General features: G+C 37.8%; 1 protein-coding gene across 1 annotated transcript in view; it reads left to right on the top strand.

The window, feature by feature from the left end:
• Positions 1 to 22,996, top strand: part of LOC121436883 (retinal guanylyl cyclase 2) — an 82,292-nt gene that overhangs the window by 28,467 nt on the left and 30,829 nt on the right. Inside the window, exons 5-7 of the mRNA XM_041636786.1 lie at positions 500 to 596; positions 6,806 to 6,937; positions 13,984 to 14,073. Coding sequence (XP_041492720.1) covers positions 500 to 596; positions 6,806 to 6,937; positions 13,984 to 14,073 — 319 coding nt within the window. The remainder of the gene's footprint in view (positions 1 to 499; positions 597 to 6,805; positions 6,938 to 13,983; positions 14,074 to 22,996) is intronic.

Raw genomic sequence — 22,996 nt, 5'->3', positions numbered from 1 at the left:
CTGGGCATATAGCCAGGGACCAAGGATCCAGTTCCAGCTCTGCCTAAGGCTAGGGAATTGCATACAATTTGTCTTATTTTGCTTTGTTTCCATAATGTGATTTTGTTTATAAACTAGAGATCTTTGAGTTTTGGCTTTAAGATTATTCGGGTGCATACTGCGAGTAGGAAGTATGCATGGTTCCTTAAAAGTTACTCAGAGGTGTTTTAAAGATGCTCCTGATGCGAGAGCACTATTTTATTAGTCTGAAATATCCTATACATCACCCTTGCTTTATTTTTAGATATGATTTCAATAATATTTTCATATTTGTATTTTTGTCTTGTAAATTATGATGACCAGGCTTGTTGTTACTTCCCTTCGCTGTAGATATTATGGTAAAGATACACACACACACACACACACACACACACACACACACACACACACACTAGAGCAAATCAACCTAGGCTTTGCAAAAACATCCAGCCCCTCCCATCTTATTTCATATTTGTTTCAGGCGACGTATAAATAAAATCCAGTTGATTAAAGGACCCAACAGAATTCTACTGACTTTGGAGGATGTGACATTTATTAATCCTCACTTTGGCAGTAAGGTAAGTAGCGTCTTTTCTGGCTGTATTGCCTGATATCATAGCCAGAAGCTACAAGTTACCATTGAATGCATGTCATGTAGTTAGTTTCAATTACGATGTGCTTTAAGAATAAGATGCATGGCCTGGAGAGATGGGTTAGCCATTAAATGCTAAGCTCACAACCAAAACTACAAGAGTAAAATGCACACTGCATTTAGAGCACTTAGAATAAAGACCTGTAAAAAATCTCATGAAAATTTGTGAAACATTGATTATAAATAAAAACTATTTTAGATATATGGGGTTAAAGAAAGCATATTATTAAATTATTTTTATCTATTTTATTTATATTTTACTATAACTGCTAGAACACATATAGTTATATATGTGGCATGAAATATTCTTTTTTTTTTCTCTGTCTGCTGGTAACTTTTTTTTTCCATTTTTTTATTGAGAAAAGGAGAAAGAAAAAAAAAGTTTCCACCTCCTCCCAGCCTCTCATTTCCCTCCCCCTCCTCCCACCCTTCTCCCCCTCCTCCCACCCTTCTCCCTCTCCCCCCACTCCTCTCCCCATCCCTCTCCAGTCCAAAGAGCAGTCAGGGTTCCCTGCCCTGTGGTAAGTCCTAGGTCCTCCCCTCTCCATCCATTTCTAGGAAGGTGAACATCCAAACTGGCTAGGCTCCCACAAAGCCAGCACATTAAGTAGGTTCAAAACCCCGTGCCATTGTCCTTGGCTTCTCATCAGCCCTCATTGTTCGCCATGCTCAGAGAGTCCAGTTTTATCCCATGCTTTTTCAGTCACAGTCCAGCTGGCCTTGGTGAGCTCCCAATAGATCAGCTCCACTGTCTCAGTGGGTGGGTGCACCCCTAGTGGTCCCGACTTCTTTGCTCATGTTCTCCCTCCTTCTGCTCCTCATTGGGACCTTGGGAGCTCAGTCCAGTGCTCCAGTGTGGGTCTCTGTCTCTATCTCCATCCATCACCAGATGAAGGTTCTATGATGATATGCAAGATATTCGTCAGTATTCTTTAGCCACAAAAGAATAAAATCTGTCATTTGTAGCAACATGGATCAAACTGGAGGACATAATGTTAAAGGATATAAGTCAGATATAGGAAGACACTGTCACATGATCCTGCTTAAATGTTGAAGTAGGAGAATGGACTAGTAGTCACTAGAGGGTAGGAAGAGTAGAAAACAGGGAAATAGACAGAAATTATATAACTGGTACCAGATTACAGTTAGACGGAAGAATAAATTCCAGTGTTCTATAGAACACTTGGGTGATTATAATTTAAATTTAATGAATAACTTACAAAAAATAAATGAAAAGAAAAAAAGACGCTAAAGTTTACTAACGTAAAGAAATGAGACAGGGGACTAGAAATATGGTCTAGCACTTAAAAACTATATTGATGCTACAGAGGACCTGGATTTATTTTTCAAGAACCTGTATCCAGAAGCTTACCTGTAACTCTAGTTCCAGGGGGTCCAACACATTCTTCAGTCCTCCAGAGATACCTGCATGCATGTAGCTTTCATACACATACACACAGAAAAATTCACAAAGTTAAAATATGTTTAAAAGAGAAATGAGTATTGTATGAGAAAAGAATAAATAAAAAGAAAATGATATATATATTTAAGGATATTAAAATGTTAATTATTATGATTTGTTCATTATGCATTATGTAGATATATCAATTATTTAATAATTTTTTACCCTGACATATGTTTGAATATTAACTGTTGATTAAAATTACATATATAGTTCGTGTTGTATCTCAGTTAGATAGTGCTATTTAGCACCGTGTTCTGAAAGCAAACACAATTCACTCTGGGCAATAGTTGAGCTTTTGCTTCATATAACCCCTTTTAGGTAAACTTTATATTAGCCTCTAACACCCAACATGGTGCTTACAGTATAAGAGGTACTAATAAAAGTTTGGGAAAGGATGATTGCTTGTATTTTTCTTATAACAGGTGATCTTCATAAGAACCTGCTACTGTCCCTGGGATACATTTTCTGAGATTACATGTAGTCCTTACCTTCTAGAGCATTAGAGTCAAGTTGAAGACAATGCAATCATGCAAGGAAATCAATGGGTGCCAGATTGTACAAATGAACTGGAAATAGAAGAGGACAGTAGCGAAGTCAGATTAGTGGAAGGCGCTTTTTCAGAGATCCACATCAAAAGCTGAGTCTTAAGAGAAGGGAAAGTAGAATTTGTCTATGTCATAGATTACAGACTGGTTATCAATCACTTTTCTTTGACCCTCCCAGGAGAAATTAGCAGCAAGCTTTGAAATTACACATAAAAAGTCTGGATTTATGAGCTTTTGTAAAAGTTGGGTTGTAAGTGTTGGTATTTATTACAGAAGGGTGATTGCAAGCTAACATTGTTGTGTCGTATTCTCCAAAACAATTAGAATATAGGGTTTGTAAATGCTCTTATTACAAAGAAATGATAAATGTTTGGGATGATGGGCAACCTAAGTACCCTGACTCAAGTAATATAAATGTATGTGTCTACCATAGCATCATACTGTACCACATAAAGTTGTTTATCAATGTATTTTTAAACTGTTGGCAGTTGTCCAAAATTCAGTAGTAAGTAGTTACATTTTTTATTTGGTAAAAGACATGCTTTCTGTGGCTTTATACAGTTTCCATCCTGTCTTCCTATTTTATTCCTGACCCTGAAATATAGGTATCCTGAGCATAAGAAGCAGTATAAACAGAAGCGTGACAAAAAGAGCATGTGCATGGGTGGCGGGGGGAGGGTGGTGGTGGGGACTTTGTCAAGGGAGCTGGTGTGCTTCCTTCTGTTAGCTTATTTGACTGCATTAATGGCACTGACCCTTGCATGTGCTGCGGGGTGGCGAGAGAAGGTACAAAGGCATTATATTGCTTTCGTGTGCCATTTACTGTTGTCATTTTACCGCATCAAATTTAAGAATCGGTTATTTCAGTGGCAAATTGGGCAGTTGCTTAAAAAGGACACTGAAAATGACATGCAATTAGCAGGCTCCATGAAGAATGGATTTATGTGGTTATGTCCTGCCGTCTGGTCATTTACAATGCTCTGGTTTAAATTCTCTGATGATTTTGTGAAGTGAATATCCCCTTCCTAGAAATCTGCCGATGAAAGGCAAGCCTAGCGCTATGCCTGACATCTGTACTCTGCCCCCATGCCACAGAAACCCATTGATAATTGACTTCCATGTTTGAAACCAACAGAGGACACTAGCAGTCATGCTGGTGGATCTGTCTGGGTTTTTCAAAACTCAGTATTCTTTGTATGAAACTCCCCAAGTGAAGCAGGCAAAAGTTCAGACACTGAAGTGAAAACAATCCCAATCTATAACTTGATACCAAGATAAAACAAGTCAGTCCTGTGGTTAATTTTTTTAATCTACAAATGTGATCTGTCATAAAAGTCATTGTGAAAATGGAGATAAATGTACTAAAGTTTTGGTCAAAACATGCAACTTATTTCCCAAACCCATATAATTGGGCATTACCCCTGTCAACCTGATGGCTCTTGACAGCTGCCTGGATGCTGTGCTCTAAAGTAGCGAAAAAATAACTATGCTCAATTTTGGACGAAATTGGCTTTTTCAATGCATAGATCATGTGACATCTATAAAATATCCATTATGTGTCTTCTCATTTATATTAATTTATAAACTGCACTTGCTTTATAGAAGTATGCCAGTACTTGCAAAATGTCACAAAAAGCACAGCAGTGCTGTTGACAGACAGACAGAATGCCTGGGGTTGAAGACAGTGCACATGATTATAGATCATTTCATCTAGGCACACATTTTGACCCGAAGAGGATAAAAACATCACTGCAACTTTCTACTGTAAGCGTAAGAAAAAGACAGAAAATATCAATAGCCCTTTAGGGTATGTTAACGCTCATTTGCTTGTTTAAGTGTTTTGGTCTAAGTGGAAAAGAATGACATTACGCCCGAAGAACACAGCTCTTTGCCTCTAAGTCCCTTTTTGGCATTTGGCTTCTCTCAAGCCTTTGGAGTGGAACAGATAGGGAAGCATACATTTTGCTTAATTGCTCTGCAGTCACAAACTTGCAGCTGGCTGTGTTTAATCAGTTAAGAAACCAAGCCAAAAATTCCATCCAAGAGGAATGTCTGAAAGTGTAAACTCTTTGAGAATACGGAATTAATTCGGTCTAGAAAAATTGGCAGGTCAGGAGAAGGCAGGTCAGAAAAGGAAGATTTTAGAGAAAAGTGAAGCTGAAATCCAAGTGTATGTGGATTTTGGCAGATTTTATCACTTTCTCCTTGCCCTGCACAGAGAGGTCTATGTCCTAATATACATCTACGTGCTCTTGCTGAGATGTGAAAATAAAGACTAGAAGGAAAAGTAGATGACTCCCTGGCCTCGCTCTGTTGGAGGCAGCGCAGGTAGATGGAGGGGTTATGTGAAAAGTCAGGTTTTACATGTTGCCTAAGTCTTGCCCTGCTAAAATGCACAACGTTGTCTTTGGACTTCGTGATAGTTTTGATATCGAAAAAACTTAACTCAAGGCTAAGGCAACAGTTATCTTCAGGTGATCAAAGACCACTGGAATCGCAGTGTTAAAAAGGACTTAAGATGAATTCTTATTGGCAAGCAAGACTGATAGAAAGCATGATTCCAGAAGAAAGTGTACAGGACAGGGAACTATCACACCAAAATCTTTGTTCAACCCCTATATTCGTGAGCTGTCTTTTTCTTCCTTATCAGAAGGAGAGTATAGAAGCTGGACATTAGTGGTGTGTGCCTGTAATCTTAGTCCTGTGAAGACAGAGGCAGAAGGATTATGTTATTAAGGCCTGCTTGTTATACATAGTGAGACTTTGTTTCAAAATAATGAAATCACTACTATGACCACTAGTAATAAAAACAATAATAAATGAATAAGTAAGTGGTGGTATGGGTGTTGGAAGAGAAGCCTTGCCTAGATAGTAACAAGGGTATCTATTCATTTCTTTTCATGGTAATTTTTTTCGACAACCATTTTAAGAATTATTGAGAAGAATATTGAGGTACCTGTTGATTTGGTCTATCTTCACATAAAATAAGTCTACTGGCTTATTTGAAGATATAGAAGCTTATCTTTAAAGATTAACACAGATTTCAGAGAACACTCTTGATTTTGTCCTTCACCTGCGAAGCTTGCAGCTCCCCTTTCCAGACTGTGTATCTAAGTAAAATGAAGGAATAAAGAATCTGGCCTACTTCAGCCTCACACTCACCATAAACTGATAACCCACTTACTCTGCATCAACTTGATTGCTCTGTGGAAGGCCTTCTGTCATTAATCTCGTCTTCAGAAAGAATGATGCCATTTGGTAGGTTGGAAGAAAATGGAGTCTGTGTTGGGAGTGAGGGACTGAACTTATCTCCTAGTTCCATTTTTAAAAGTTTTCGTTTCTCTACAACCACATTTCTCTTAACTAAATGATTGACTAGATGATATTGGGAAAATAATTTCACTATTTTTTTCTAAATTTCAAGTCTATAAAATGAGCGTTCCAGGTTAAACTACTGATATATATATATATATATATATGGGACTGCCTCACATATATATATATATAATTCAAATTCTCTCTGGGGACCAGGGATGGCATGTTTCATGCCTGAAATTCCAGTATTTCACAGGCTAAGGCAGGAGGATTATGAGTTCTAAACCAGCTTGGACCACACAGTGAGACCCAGTCTCAAACAAACAAACAAACAAACAAGTAACATTATAGGGACTGAGCAGGTTGTATTTATAGATTTAAGAGTATATTTCCACAAATATATACATAACAACAAATAAAGCCTTGAATTTGAGAAAGAGCAATTGGGGATGCAAGAGAAGGGCTGGAGAGAGGAAAGGGAAGAAGAAAATGATGTGATTATATTTTAATTAAAAAAGCAAGTTATCTGGGAGAAAATACTTGGGAATGCTAACCTTTTTGGTGGTATATAGAATGTAAATAAGATTCCAACAGCAACATAAAAAGAGTTCTTTTTGTTGTTGTTATTTTGTTTTTCGAGACAGGGTTTCTCTGTAGCTTTGGAGCCTGTCCTGGAACTAGCTCTTGTAGACCAGGCTGGCCTCGAACTCACAGAGAGCCAATAAAAGCGTTCTGAGTGAATATAACAAATTAGTTTTACATAATGACACTGCTGTTCATATTCTTTTTTTTTTTCTAATCCTTTCACAGAGAGGAAGTCGTGCCAGTGTAAGCTTCCAGATCATCTCAGAAGTTCAAAGTGGGAGGTCCCCAAGGCTGTCCTTTTCTTCGGGTAGTCTAATTCCAGCTACTTATGAGAACTCCAACATAGCAATATATGAGGTAAGACATCTAAAAATTCTTTAATTCGAAGCTTCCTAGGGTTTTAACACAATGCTGCCATTGAAGTGTCAGTCTTTGGGTAAAAATATTGAGGGTTTTTTTTTTTCTGTCTGTGTCCATTTATAAGTTTGTTTGATGGATGTTTTGACAGTGATTTTTCCCCAGCAAATGAGCTTACTTGAAACCTCATCAATATTTCAACTCAATGCATTGATTAGGTTTATAGGGGAAAGACATGAAACCCACATAGTTAAATAGGCCAGTCATCCCACAACGCTATATGTAATAGAAGAAATGACTCCGAGTCACTCGTTTGGAAGTAACCTTCAAAGTCTAGTTGTTTTTCCTACACTTGTAACATTTTGGTGACAATGAAACTTTGAAAATTTTTTCTTTTTAGTCACCTGTACTATCTTTGGGGATAACAGGTTACTTTATGCTTTATAAAATAAAAAAATCCCCTTTGAAGTTTCTGTCTTTCAAGATTTAAGAGGTCACCTCTGCCCCATTGTTCTTAGATATTGGAATTTGGCAACCAGAACAAATCTTGCATCAGTTGTAGAGATGAGCTGTTTCTTCTCAGCAGGAGAACATTAAGCAGGGGGTGAAGGGAAACTAGACTGTCCTGTCCCTTCTAAGTGAGGCTTTCTCAGTGTGCTTTCCTTGTTGTGTTTGGAGACACTCCCAGGAGCATCAGAGACTTTCAGCTTCAATAGTAACTGCAAAGAAAGTCTAAAAGAAGGAAGAATTTATTTCACTGGCTGCAATGGATTTTCCAAGGGAATATTCTCCTCCATCAAATAAATAATTCACAGGGGATTTGCTAGGGATTGAACATGTTACCTCCAAACTTTAGGTGTTAAAGTTTAATGGCCAATATGATAACATCTGGAACACCCTAAGATAATAAATGAAAAAGTGAGACTGACACAAATATTATGTGTTTTCTCTCATTTATGGATCCTAGAATTTTTAAAAATATATAAACATATATAGGGATATATGGTGTGAATGTAGAAGAAAGACCGGAGAAAGAGAGGAGATTAATGAAAGGGATGGAGAGAGAGAAGGAGGGTGTGGGAGTATGACTGTGGTTAAAGTGCAGAATATTCTCGAAAGAACTTGGCTTTGTTTTCAGTGAATATGTGTCAATAAAAAGATATGAGATTTTTAAAAGTGATCGAATCAATGTGAGTAAAGTCCTTATAAACAAAACTTCACACAGCATTTGGCCTGCTTGCCCTTTTGCCGTCCACCATGGGACAACACAGTGTTTCTCCACTTCAAAGGATGTGAAAACACCATCTTGGACATAGACAGCAATTCTCACTCAACAACTGAATCTACTGCCCCTTGATCTTGAACTTTCCAGACTCTAGAACTATGATAAATAAACTCTTGTTTATATATACATAATAAATACATATATATTATGTATTTATTAAAAATAAATGTGTATGAATTGTCCAGTTTCACAAGTGGACTACCTACGACTACATATCAAATTAGCATCACACATGGGTCTTTCTGTATACCCAAGGGTGTGGGTTTTATCATAATTTGAAGTAGGAAACCTCTTGATTTCACTGTGATTTAATCTAATCAATGAAGGATTTGTTTCAAATGTGAGCTTGAGATTTAGAAGAATCTTTTCTCTAAAACATTTAAGGCAGAAAAGTTTGAATAGCTCTGGAATGTCAAACAGCATGAACTTAGGCATTTACAACAGAAATACATCATTAGGATTCTGAAGTAAATATTAATAACCTTTGCTTTTCATTTACAAAATTAGAAGTTGAAGTGAGTTCGTAATCCTGGGGACTCATTAAAATCCCCTTCTGAAACTCAAAGTGAAAAGAACTATGCCCAAACTCCCATTCTTACCAACTGATTATTGTTGGTATTCAGTTGGTAGGGACCTGCAACCAAGCATTAATGTATGTTTTTAATCCCATTGATATACTTTTTTGATATATGCAGCCAGGTTTAATAATTGCTAGATAGAGAAGCCTCAAAGGCCACATCTGCCATGGTTTTGCTATGATTCTCTGATTTAGTGGAATAATGGATTGAATCATGGTGTACTTTATTTGGTGGGCTTGCATGGTTACAGTGTAGAACTGAGGAAGAAAAAAAGTCTGCTACCGCTCTCGAAGATTTTTGTCAGATCCTTTCTTGTTTTGGACATTGAACAGGAAACTGGTTATATAACTTTCCATGAATGACTACTGGTCAGTCAATTCATGATTGGGGGATCTTTATCTTTTCCAAAGGAGTATGCTTTTTTGTTTTTAAAAAAAAACTTGTTTGTTTGTTTGTTTGTTTGTTTTAGTGTGTGTGTCTGTTTTGCTTGGATGTACATCTGAACCACCTGTGTGCTTACACAGAGGTCAGAAGTGGGTGTTGGATCCCCCGATACTGGAGTTATAGATAGTTGTAAGCTGCCACATGTGTGCCAGGCATTGAACCCTGGTCCTCTGGAAGAGTAGCTAGTGCTCTTAACTACTGAGCCATATCTCCAGCCCCAGGAGGCTTGTAATAACAATAAAACCACACAGTGAAATAAATATTAGACTGAGAGTAAGGTGTAAAGGAAGAAAGAGAGCCTAGAAAACTGCCTGACTAGAGTTAAAGGGGTGTCTAAGGTGGAGTATAAATCAATTGAATCAGTAGATTAAAAAAAAAAAGTTCAGCAGCTTGGTCAAATAGTCCACTATTAGAAGTTATTTGAAGTCTCTTCCTCAAGTAAATTCTGTTTCAAACAAGTCAGTTTTCTATAAGACTTGTTACTGTAGCCCACCATAGTGCTACATACTTGGAATCCCAGCTCTTGTGAGACTGGAGCTGGATTGTTACAAGAGGGCAGCCTGAGTAATTACTAAACAGGTTAGAGCTACATAATGATACCCTCTACCAGGAAGAAGGCTCAGGCAGTACATTGTTTTCCACAGAAGCACAGAGACCTTTGTTTAATCCCCCAGAACCATTAAAAAAAACCCCGAGTACAACAGTTTGTGTTTATATTCCTAGCCCCGGGAAGGTGGAGACAGGCAGAGATTTCTGGGACTTTCTGGTCAGCCAGTTGAGTCTCCAATCTCCAGATATAGTGAAGGATCCTTTCACGAAACATAAGGCAGAGAGCATTTAAGAAAGCTATCAAACTTCAACCTTTGGTCTCCACATGCACATGACCACAAGTGCTCATAAATTTCCCACACATGAACTACTACTACTATTACAGCAACTACTACTACTACACATGCACGTGTGTGCACACAAATGCACATACTCTTGCATACAGCCCAAAGAAATAAACAATCCCAACCAACCAATCAAATGGGGGAATTGTTACTGGGATTCCTGGCATTTCCACATAATATGCATGTAGATGCTCAATAGCCAAAGACAGGCTTTTCGAGGGGCGGGGGGTCCCCATATATTACATTGTACCAACACAGTATTCGTACTCTGATGCATGTGTAGTTGTATAACCTTCCACAGGTTTTCTGTGAATATAGAAAGGAGAACCAGGTGAGCTGCTCAGTGTGTGTGTGGGTGGGGAGGACAACAGTGACAGCAGAAGCTATTAGGCATTTCTCATGTTCTGCTCTAATAACCATAGTCTGGAGTGCTGGAGAGATGAGGTAAGAACCAATGTGATCCTGATCCAAATCACGGAAAAATCCCTGGATTCATCTTCTGCTTCATTTTTGGACACCTTCCAACTCCCAGGGTCTCTCTACGTGTTGCACATTGAGTCTCCTTTCTCTGTGCACTCATTTCCTGTTCTCAAAGCCTTTTTTTCCTCCTTCCTATAACACTTATCTCCCCCTACACCTTCCCTTCCATCAGCCATTGCCTCTCATCATAGAAGTATAGATTATTAAAGTTACAAAGCCTGAAGAAATCGTCTGGTAAATCTTATTCTTAAGGTGGGGAAGCTGAAGGCAGATTAAGCGGGTATGCTAAGGCTACCCTTGAGCTTGAAGCAGAGCCATGCTTAGGACCTTGTTCTCCTATTTTTGTTAATTCACAGTGCCCTTAGTGCAAAGCAGATAGATTCTAAATTTCTTCAGAAAACTTCCACGAATGGAATTTGATGATTTTTTTCTCTTAATTAAAAAGTAAAAGGATAATTGTAATATTTTGTCGTTCTGTTTTAAAACCCCCAAACAAAAGCTATTTAGTCCATGTGTGGTGGAGATAAAAGCTCCCCGTTTCCTCCTTTTCCTTCATTTTTCATGAATGAAGGCGCACACAGACTCAATACAAACTTGCTTACAGAATTTGTGAGAACTAAAATTTAAACAAATATACTCCAAACATAGGGAGCCTGATAGGGAAAAGAGGAACTGGAAGATATTGGTGCTGTTATTGTCTTGGGTTCTTTATGGAGATATGAGATTGAGTTCTGTATATGTAAGATCCTCTCCAGCCCTCAAATTTAGTGATTTGACAGGAAAAGTGTTCTTAGCTACTCTGTCAGTGAATAATCCCAATAGAAGGTCAACATAGTCTCTGATTATGAAGGAATCACATATGATCTATAAGGCGGTCAGAGCTCTTTAGTAACTAACTGATGTTCAGATCATACACCATATGAGGGCATCACATCTATGCAGGCTCTATTCATGGTGACAATATGTTCTAACTTAAATGGAAATTGTACAGAAGGAGATGCAGACGTTCTGGCTTCCAGGCCTAGTTCTGGAATGGGTAGGGTGTCAAGCCTCACATCTATAGCTATCCCACCATTCCCAATTATACACATTGCTCAATCATTATTTTGACTATGCTTCAGAAATTCCTTGAGCTTCCCTCTTTCTCCTATCTCGTATTCATGGAACCCTGAGTCCCATTTGTTTCTCCCATCCTGATAGCATGACTCCATATCCCCTAAAAGAGGCTTCCCTTGGCAGGAAGACCTTGGGGACATGTAGAATGGACACACTACCAGCGGGATGCCCTCCTTTGTGCCCAGGGTGTGGGTAAGTAAATGTGAGGGTGGAACACGCATGCTTATAAAATGTGCGTGCATTTACACAGCCAAGGCTTCTGCCCAAAAACAAAGTGCACAATTATATACTCAAAGAATTAGGGCTTCTTTTTTTACCTGAGAGAAAACACCATCATCTAATTAGCACAGAGGTGCCGAAGCAGCTGGTAGTTACTGTGGGCCAAGTGACAATTGCCAACGGGCTGTAAAGGTTTTTTTGTTTGCTTGTTTGTTTGTTTTTTGAACCCATCAGTACATATTATACATCATCTCATTTTGTAAAATTCCAGTTAGAGGTTTATTCTCTCAGCTTAAGGCTTAGCCTTTGTTGACTGTAAAGGGCAAAGTTCTTTAAGAGCTAAAACAGTTAAACTTGTGGCAGGTCCTCTTGACTACTATGAATGAGTTTTAGGTCCCTGCCCGAGAGCAGAATTTGTAAGAGGACATCAGTGTGAGGCAAAAGGAGAGGATGTGAGTGAAGGGAATCCCAGAGATAAGGCAAGGGGAAAGGCTGGGTTTTAGGTGGCAGGCTTGACTATGGGTTGGAATTAAGATGAGGACTTGATAACATCCAGACTACTGGTCCCAACCCTACTTAGACCTTGTCATTCCCTAGGTGTTCTGTGGAACTCAATTACTGGTGCTTCTGGAACGTTTCCAGCTGACACTGATGCAGCTGGTCCAGGGTCACACTTGACCATTCTGTTACAGGCGCCAACTCATGCTGCCCTGCCTTTTTGAGCTTTATGGGCAATGAGCTTGACTCTCGTAGATTTGTCCAGACAAATCTAGAGCCTTTCCCTCGTCGAGGGACTCTGAACTCCTTGGCAAGGAGAGGCTTTGTAACACAAAATGCAGGGGAGTTACTGAGATGCCTGCAGCTGCCATTAGACTTAGCCTCTGGCAGCTTTCCAGATGAGCTGCTACAGCTGGCTATATTCCTTAATAAGAGAGTGGTTACACATTCCTATTTTCACAATTTGATTGCACAGAGCTCTCTTCTTTATTATCTCTACTTGATGACAAGTAGGTGCAGCTTGAAATGGACTCTCCAGGCTATAGGTAATAGATGTGCAGGCACTTTGAAGACTAGGGAGCACAGTGTAAGACATTATCATTATCACAGAGGAAAAGAAATCTATATTTATATTGCCTTTAAAATTTTTTTGGTTGGACAGAACTAAGTAGGGCTTGATGACTGATGACTCCTTGAGGCTATGCATGCACAAGAAAATTATCAGGTACTAGCAGTGAAGTGAGGAAAGAATAAAATAATTGAGTTAGAATTGACAGTGACCTTAGAAATTGTTGTTTTGTGTTTCAAAGTTAAGAATCAATTTTAATTACTCAGATTTGATCTTTACACATTGTATACTTGTATCAAATTATCACATTACACCCACAAACATTTCAACTCCAAAAAAATCAAATGTTTACAAATGGAAAAAGTTGGAAATAGACTTTTGAAAGGGTCTAGATGACCTGTTACTGTGGCAGTACATGTTTTAATCAAAATAACAAAAAAATGTTTAATCTACATTTAAATCAGTGAGTTTATGATTAGTGAGTAAGAGAGCCCCCACCTTGACCTCATGGCCCGTCACACAAGAGAAAAATGAATCAAGGTAAAGGCTGCAAACATTTGTGGCATTCCATCTCCTGCCTTGCATTTCCCACTACAGACGCCTCAAGGCAATGGGAATTGCAATCACCAACCATCACCATTAATCGAAGCAAGCCCTGTGCCACATCACTTAGCCATGAATAAGTGAAGTGACCTGGCACTTTCTGCAGTTAGTTAAGGAAGACATTTCAGAGTGATATCCTCGCATTTCCTGGGATCTGCATACACGTGGGTTATTTCCCTGCCCTGAGTGCTTTGACACATTTAACTTTACCTACTTTGTACAAGTTCATTTTCACCCAGAATGGGAGTTTCTTTGGGGTTAAGGGTGGGGGAGGAGAAAAACAATCTGTTTGTAGTGGTAATTTTACTGTAAGCCTGACTGACAACTAAGTCTCATCAGTATTCTTTCCCTTTTCTTTCCAGGGTGACTGGGTGTGGCTGAAAAAGTTCCCTCCTGGAGATTTTGGGGACATTAAGTCTATCAAATCAAGTGCAAGTGATGTGTTTGAAATGGTATGAGAAGCCCTCATTTGTGTACATCCCTACTCAAACCAATACTTTCTTCCAAGTAATTAGCAGCAGCCCGCCAGCATGAGGCAGTCATGGTATGATCTTGTGACACAATAGCAAATGCAGGAGAATGGAAAACACAGACTCTGAACCAAAGAAGGAGCTTTATTAATTTGCACCCATCACCCACATTCCCTGAGCCTTCATGTTCCTTTTTGCAAAATGTCTGTCTGCTTTTTATTGCTTTCTCTTCTATATTGGGAAGAAAATTAAGAGACAATACATTCAATGCTTCTTGCATATTCCTGGCTCATAACTTCTTTATAAAACCATGCCTATTAAGATAATTATCAATTAAGTATACCATAATCATCCATGTGCCCATTTTTTAGACCTTGAAGATTCATCTGGTAATTAGTGTTTGAAATATGGTATTTTCTTAACTCCACTGAATATGGTATTTTCTTAACTCCACTGGTTATGTTCAAAGTGTCCTTGGATAGTTTACTTAAGGAAGTGCCTATAAATAAATAAGTCAGGCATGATCTCTCCTAAGCCATTTAAATTCTTGCCTCCTCCTTAAACTTGAATTGGAGTCTGTGAAAAATTCGTGGATATTGCCTTTGGTTCTTTCAAGTGCTAGTAATAGTGAATTTCTCCACATTTACAAAGCAGACAAATAATCCCAACAGATATGATTGAGGACCAACTGCATGCAAGTGAGGAAAGAAAGGAAACCAGCGATATGGCCCATGGGGAACAGGGGTTATTCTGAGGGTTAAGACGAACTATCATGATGTGGTATTTCCCTTACAAAGGATTTTGGTGCTTGGAACTGAAGGGAAAATAATCATAGATTGTAGTAATAGGGGCGGCGGGGCTGCGTTCCCAGCACCCCGGCAGCCTGCTCGGCTAGCTTATGCCCCAAAATAATTACACAGACACTGTATTCTTTTAAGCACTGCTTGGCCCTTTAGCTCTAGCACTTACAGGCTAATTCTCACATCCCGATCAACCCATCTCTAATAATCTGTGAGAACCGGTCTTACCGGGAAGATTCTAGCCTAGTCCATCCTGGGTCGGAGCTTCATGCAGGGAGCCGGGCATGGCGTCTCTCTCAGGCGTCTGCTCCTGAGAGGAAAGCTGTCGAGACTGAGCTCACTTCCTCTTCCTCCCAGCGTCCTGTTCTGCCTACTCCTCCCACCTATCCTCTAACCAATAAAATGGGCCAGGGCAGTTCCTTTATTAGCCAATGACCTTCCTCCATCAATAGATAAACTGAAAAGGACCAAAGGCAGCAGAAACAGCCTATTTCACAGTGATTTTATGACCTTAGATACTTACCATAACTACTACATTAAAAATAAAGAGGCTAAATGGCCCAAAACTACAGAAGCTTATAAAATATAAGTGTGTGAATAAACAGATAAGCCAACATAAGAGTTTGTGCATCACACCTTTTCTTTTTGGTGTGTGTGTGTGTGTGTGTGTGTGTGTGTGTGTACATGTATATGGTGAGATTTTATTTTGGCATCAATTCAATTTTATGGAAGAACCCTCAAGAATCTTTAAGGGGACATTCACATAGACTTAGGACATGCTCAGTTTGCTCAGTTGTCTACTTGATCTACTTATACATTTGGAATTATTTAAAGGTAAGTTGTAGACATTGTCTTTCACCTTTAAGTTGTTTTTCATTTGTTTTCTAAAGCCGAAAACATTTTTATACTTCACTAGAGTACAATGATCAAAATCAGACAATTTGACATTTATACAACGCTGTCATTTAAATTACTACCCATATTTTAATTTTATCAATTGCCTTAACACAATACCAGTATAATGCAATTCTTCTCATGTCAGTTTACACTATAGGTTCCCATGGCTGTATGTCTCTTAGAATTCCTTTAATATGACAGCTTCACAGACTTCTTTCTCTTTCTTCACCCTAATATCCTTTTAAGAATTCTGGTCAGTTATTGGTAAATTAACCTTCTACCTGGGTTTGCCTAACATCCACATGGTTTTCTTTATGCATCTTTAGCCAGATAGTTTCAGGAGGGATGTAGTCTTTTTTTGTACACTTTATTCAGGAGTAACACATGTCAGCTAGCATCCCATTGTTGGTGATGTTAACTTTGAGTTCATAGCAGCTTCCTATGTGAATTACTTTGCCCCAGAGAATTAGTACATGATCTTAAAATAATTTGAACCTATAGAAATTGTTTACTCTTTTTTGTGATGGGATCTTACTCTGTAACCCAGGCTGGCCTGTAACTCACTTTGTAATACAGGCTGGCTCCCAAAACATAAAAATCCTCCTGCCTTAGCCTTCTAGGAATTGAGAATAAAGGTGTGAGATACCATGTTTGTGTCTTTCTGTTTTTTTTAGTCTACTCTTACTCATTATTTTACTTACTAATTGATTTCTTTCTTACTTCCTTTTCTCTTTCTCTCCTCCTCCTCCTCCTCCTCCTCCTCCTCCTCCTCCTCCTCCTCCTCCTCCTCCTCCTCCTCCTCCTCCTCCTCCTCCTCCTCCTCCTCCTCCTCCTCCTCCTCCTCCTCCTCCTCCTCCTCTCTTCTTCTTCTTCTTCTTCTTCTTCTTCTTCTTCTTCTTCTTCTTCTTCTTCTTCTTCTTCTTCTTCTTCTTCTTCTTCTTCTTCTTCTTCTTCTTCTTCTTCTTCGTTTTTCAACACAGGGTTTCACTGTATACCCCTGGCTGTCCTGGAACTCACCCTGTAGACCAGGCTGGCCTCAAACTCACAAAGATCCCCCTGCTTCTCCCTCACAAGTGTTGGGCTTAAAGGTGTGTACCACTAAAACCTGGTCATAATTTTATAATACTAACATACTTTGTATACTTATTGGCTGACATTTATTATAAGAAAGAACCTTCCCTTCTCCTCTATTATTTATATTATTTTTATTTTTTTATTGATTTTATTGAGCTATACATTTTTCTCTGCTTCCCTCCCTGTCTCCCCCTCCCTTTCAGCCCTCTCCCATGGTCCCAATTTACTCAAGAGATCTTGTCTTTTTCTACTTCCCATGTAGATTACATCCATGTATGTCTCTCTTAGGATCCTCATTGTTGTCTAGGTTCTCTGGGATAATGATTTGTAGGCTGGTTTTCTTTGCTTTATGTTTAAAAACCACTTATGAGTGAGTGCATGTGATAGTTGTCTTTCTGGGTCTGGGTTACCTCACTCAATATGATGTTTTCTAGTTCTATCCATTTGCCTGTAAATTTTAAGATGTCATTATTTTTTTCTGCTGTGTAATACTCCATTGTGTAAATGTACCACACTTTCCTCATCCATTCTTTGGATAAGAGGCATTCAGGTTGTTTCCAGGTTCTGGCTATGACAAACAATGCTGCTATGAACATAGTTGAGCACATGTCCTTGCGGTACGATTGAGCATCCTTTGGATATACACCCCAAAGTGGAATTGCTGGGTCTTGAGGAAGGTTCTTTCCTAATTTTCTGAGAAATCACCATACTGATATCCAAAGGGGCTGTACCAGCTTGTACTCCCACCAGCAATGGAGGAGTGTTCTCTTCCCCACAACCTCTCCAACATAAGTTGTCAACAGTGTTTTTTATCTTGGCCATTCTTACAGGTGTAAGATGAAATCTCAGAGTTGTTTTGATTTGCATTTCTCTGATGACTAAGGATGTTGAGCATTTCCTTAAGTGTCTTTCAGCCATTTTAGATTCCTCTGTTGAGAGTTCTCTGTTCATATTATTTTTCAATCATTATGCATGCATAGACTTTACAGTTGTTTAGAAAGGGTCAACATTTTTGCCATATTTCTGGTTTTAAAAGAAAAGGATTCAGCATAGTTCCCTTATGTCTAATGTTATCTCCAAGTCATATATGTACTCCTTGTTGTCTAGAAATTTCTATTATGTAGTTTTTTCAAAATAATTTATTTTACCTGTTGAAATGGTTGTTATTTATGTCTTTATTCTGTTAATATAGTAAGGTACATTGCTTGAAAATAAGTATTGAATAAACCTTAATATAGCTGGGGCAAATTCCATTTGTTCATTGAAACTTGTTCATTCTTTGAAAGTACTTCTGGATGATTCTTAGGGTTTTCTCTCCAATTATGTTTATCAGAAAAATTTATTGATAAGATTACTTTTAATCTCATATATCCTTACCCCATTCTTGTCAATGTATTTTTCCTTTACTATTAAAATTTCCCTATTGTTTAATTTCACATTTTTTGTGTACATCGATACTCTAATGCTAAGGGCATATATGTTAGTGTCTTACTGAGAACTCAAGAACAATGGCAATGGGTTTTTGATCCTACTGCACGTACTGGCTTTGGGGGAGCCTAGGCAGTTTGGATGCTCACCTTACTAGACCTGGATGGAGGTGGGTGGTCCTTGGACTTCCCACAGGTCAGGGAACCCTGATTGCTCTTCGAGCTGATGAGGGAGGGGGACTTGATCGGGGGAGGGGGAGGGAAATGGGAGGCGGTGGAGGGGAGGAGGCAGAAATCTTTAATAAATAAATAAATTAAAAAATAAATACTTCGCAACAGTTTCTATGTGAAAGAATAAGCAATTTTGAATAATTTCTTTTTTTAATTTTTATGCTTTATTTAACTTTATTTTATGTGCATTGGTGTGAAGGTGTCAGATCCCCTGCAACTGGATCGTCAGACAGTTGTGAGCTGCCATGTGGGTGCTGGGAATTGAACCCGGGTCCTCTGGAAGAGCAGTCACTGCTCTTAACCACTGAGCCATATCTCCAGCCCCTTGAATAATTTCTGATTACTGTTTTGTAAATACTTACATTATGAGGTTCCCCTGCTTTTACCTACCAATGTAATATCACCAAACACAGTGTTGAAAGAACTCTATAAAATTTTCTTCCTCGGATCCAGTATGAGTCAGCTCCAGGCTGCAGCTACATATATGCACATTTATGATAGTGATGTTTTTATCATTATAAAAATTCACTTTCAATTCTGGTAATACCTGTTTTCCTAACAAGTTTTATTCAATGATAATATAGCCATTTCATCTTCTCATTTAATTTTGTGTAGAGTATTTTCCTATTTTCTCATTTTGAAACTCTTTAATTTTCGGATTGAATGTTCATTTCTTTCAGGAAGCATGCATTTTTTTTGTCACTTTCCCCCACTGTTCTACAACCTGTACTTAGTAACTGTAATCTTTAGTAAATTGAGGTACCAATGGAAATAGTTCAGAACTTGATCTACTATTTATCTTCCACCTCATCTATTTCTCTATTTTATTTTGTTCATTTTTCTTGCCTTACTTTTACTAAAATTCTGTGGATGGACTTCAATTTGTTTCTTATATTTGCATTTTTAGGTATAGATTACTGATTTCTTTTTAGTAATTGTTCTAGAAAGTTCTGAATGCATTTTAAACTTGTCACAATACACTTAGTGCTAATATTGTACCACTTTACACCAAACATAAAAGATTTATAAACACATTGCTATTTTTAGTGTATCTACATTCTTTGCTTTACTGTTTGAATGTATATTATCTTCATGAATATAATGAACCACATAATACAGGGCCAGTTTTTACTTTAAACATTCATATATATATTTTATAGAAATTAAGATAATTAAAATATATTGTTTTATATTTATCAGCGTATTTATTATTTGTAATCATTTTCATTTTTTTCTAATTTTCAAATGTATTTTAATGCTGCTAAAAAGATATGGGAATAGAGGTATAAATTTTTAATACTCTCAGGAATGGAAAGATTGCTTGGCAGTTCAGCGTAATGGCTTTTTCTTTCAGAGGACTCTAATTCAGTTCCCAGCACCTACATTGGGTGGCTCATAATCATCTCTAACTCCACTTCTGGAGGATCTACCACCTTCTACGGACTGTTATGAGCACACACATGTGTCATACAGTCTTACACATATATACATGTAAACAAAAATACAAATGTCTACATTTTAAAGTATTCAAAGAGCCCTCTGACTCTTGAAGTATATTAGTTGGTAGTATTAGATCATAAAATTTCTAGTATGGGGCTGGAGAGATGGCTCAGAAGTTAAGGGCATGTCTTGCTCTTCCAGAGGATCTGAGTTTGATTTCCAGTATCAGATGACTCACAACCACCTGTAACTCCAGCTCCAGTGTACCTAATGTCTTTGGCCTTTGGAGGTACCTGAATTCACATAAACATGCCTGCACATGCATGCTGTCACATGCAAGCATACACATACACACATACATGTACACTATTTAAAAGAATAAAATAAATAAAAGAGAAAATAATCCTAAAAACAGTTTTGTTGCCAGTACCTTAATAATATTTTCTGTATGACTATTGACTTCTGGGTGTTAGGCAGTAGATAGGTTGATACAGGAATATGAACAATAGTTTATACAAGACAAAATAAAGTGCGAGAAACAGACATATATAGCCAATTAGCCAATGGTAGAAAAAAATTTTGCTGCTGCAATATGTATCAATGGATAATTTAATAATACCTGGTGTGAGAGAAGGTAGCTGGGATTAATTCTGATTTTGCCATATTTCAGAATCATTTTAATTAATTAAATTAATTAATTAATTTAATTAAATAAATTTAAGATTATATGGATTAGTATTTGACTCAGAAGCGGGTATCTCTGGTAGCTAAATGCTTAAAGGTTTTATGTCAGATAGGGAAATAGCAAATATCTTGATGCAAGACACATTCAACCCTTGATATTTTGATGGTAGACAGCTAAGTAAGTGTTATGGAAGAGGTAAAGTATATGTCTATCTAGTAATTTTTCACCTTGCAAAAGGGGTCTAGTCTTTCTCTTCATATTATTCAGAGTCTCCATAGGGCAAGACTGCATGTAAGTATCTATCTACTTTCAACACAGAAAATTCTCTCATGTTTACATCTGAGGATGGATGGCTGTAAAGTTTAGGCAGAGATGTAGGCTCAAAATATGCCAGTGTTATGGCTATTCGTATAATGTTAGATGCTTTAACAAATATACTTCTGAATAATTAATGTCTTTTGGTGCTAGGAGATTGAATTCAGTAAGTCATGTATGTGGTCAATCACTCAGCTATAACCCTGGCCTTTTAATGTTTTATTTTTGAGACAGATTATCATTATATAGCCCCAGCTGCCATGGATATTGCTATGTAGCCAGGGCAACCTTGAATTCACAGAGATCTACCTGCCTTGCCTTTCGAGCGCTGATATTAAAAGTGTATCCCACCATATCCAAGGCACTAAATATCCTAAAACACTGCATAAGTTTAGTTCTCACTCAATCAGTAACAAAAGACAGGTTTTCTTGATTGGTAGGTGATCCTCCTTCAATATGACGGTTTAGAAATCCAGGCTACAGCTATCTTACAGATTTACGATGTCTGATGTCCTTGTTAAATGTGTATTTATCAATGGAATTAGAAAATTAATATGAAATATTTACTTGCTTCTTAAAAGCCTTTGACTATAAATGGAACATATCCCTTCTCTTTTATTCCATTGCTTAGACTTCGTTCATATTGCTATGCTTACTTTCAGTAGAGGCTAGGGAATGTGAATTATTTTCTTAATCAGTTTGTATTAGTTTTTAAATACAGTTCTAGAGCCCAGTGGTTTCGGTTTTTTGGTTCAAAAGAGAATGAAATCTTAGAAGAATGTGCTTAATTTGCTATATGTGAGTTTTCATGTCTTCTTTAATTGGTTTAGGTTGAAGTAGACTAATAATTGTCATGGGTGTCAGGCTTTTTATAATTAATAGGCAAAGGAGATAGTCAGTTTCCATGAAGATTAACTTATTTTTGGCTCAGACCTTTTTGTTGAGTCTTACAGTGTAATTCATGCCAGTAAATGGACTGCTATTTCTCCATACTTTATGTGGCAATCTTTTGACTTTGTCCTCTCACTTCTCACCTCATGACATTATGCATCTAAGATCTAGTCTGTTTCTAGCCATTCAGTGTTGCTACCATTCTAAGCCTGTGTGCACATGAGTGTGTGCACACTCACATATATGCGGTTACATATGGCCAGAGAATTGTACTTACTATATTCAGGGGATTGGTTTCAGGAATCCCTCAGATACCAAAATCTATGAAAACTCAAATGTCTTACATAAAATAGAACAATACTTTGCATCCAAACAATGTATACCCTCCCATATACTTTGCATTATGTCTCGATTATTTTTAATATTCATTACAATGTTAATTCTATGTACATAATTTGCTGCATTGCTTTAGAAGTAACAAGAAAAAGGTTTGTACATGTTCAGCATAAATGCAACTTTTTCGAATAATTTGATCTATAATTAGTTTACTGTGCAGATGCATACATTATACTAATGCTCAAATGTGTGTGCCTTAAATCTACTTACTGAGACTATTAATAGAGTATAGCTATTTAAATTTTATTTCATGGTTCTCCATAAAATTATATGACACAGGACCGTGAAATTTTGATAGTCACATCATGGTGTGTGGCTTCTGTCTATTTCTCTCCCTTTCTATTTCACATTTTCCACATTGCATAGTAGCCTGGGAAGAATAAACCTATTGCAGTTTCCTCAATTCAGAAATGTTCTGCCCCTCCATTGTGGCAACTGGTCAATCCTTGGATGTTCTTCAGTAGTTTAGTTATCAATTCTTTGGAAAGCTTCCTTTGATACCTGCCTCCCTTACTGCCTGTCTGGATGAGCTGTTTAACTTCTGAACTCACTCAACATCTCATGGTCTCTTTTAAAACACAGTGTGTGATGAGATATAATTTCGAGATCACTTTCCTATTATTCTTTACCGAGTGTGAGCTCTTTTGGGACAAGTAACTGCACTGTATTCATTTTTTCTCCTATGATCATATTATCATTTTCTCATATCTCAAGTAAATACATAAGATATATTTATTTTCTCCTTTTTA

This window comes from Microtus oregoni, unplaced genomic scaffold, assembly GCF_018167655.1.
Source record: "Microtus oregoni isolate MIOR12 unplaced genomic scaffold, Mior012 000050F_005, whole genome shotgun sequence".
Classification (NCBI taxonomy): domain Eukaryota; kingdom Metazoa; phylum Chordata; class Mammalia; order Rodentia; family Cricetidae; genus Microtus; species Microtus oregoni.
This window is presented reverse-complemented; position numbering and strand designations above follow the sequence as displayed.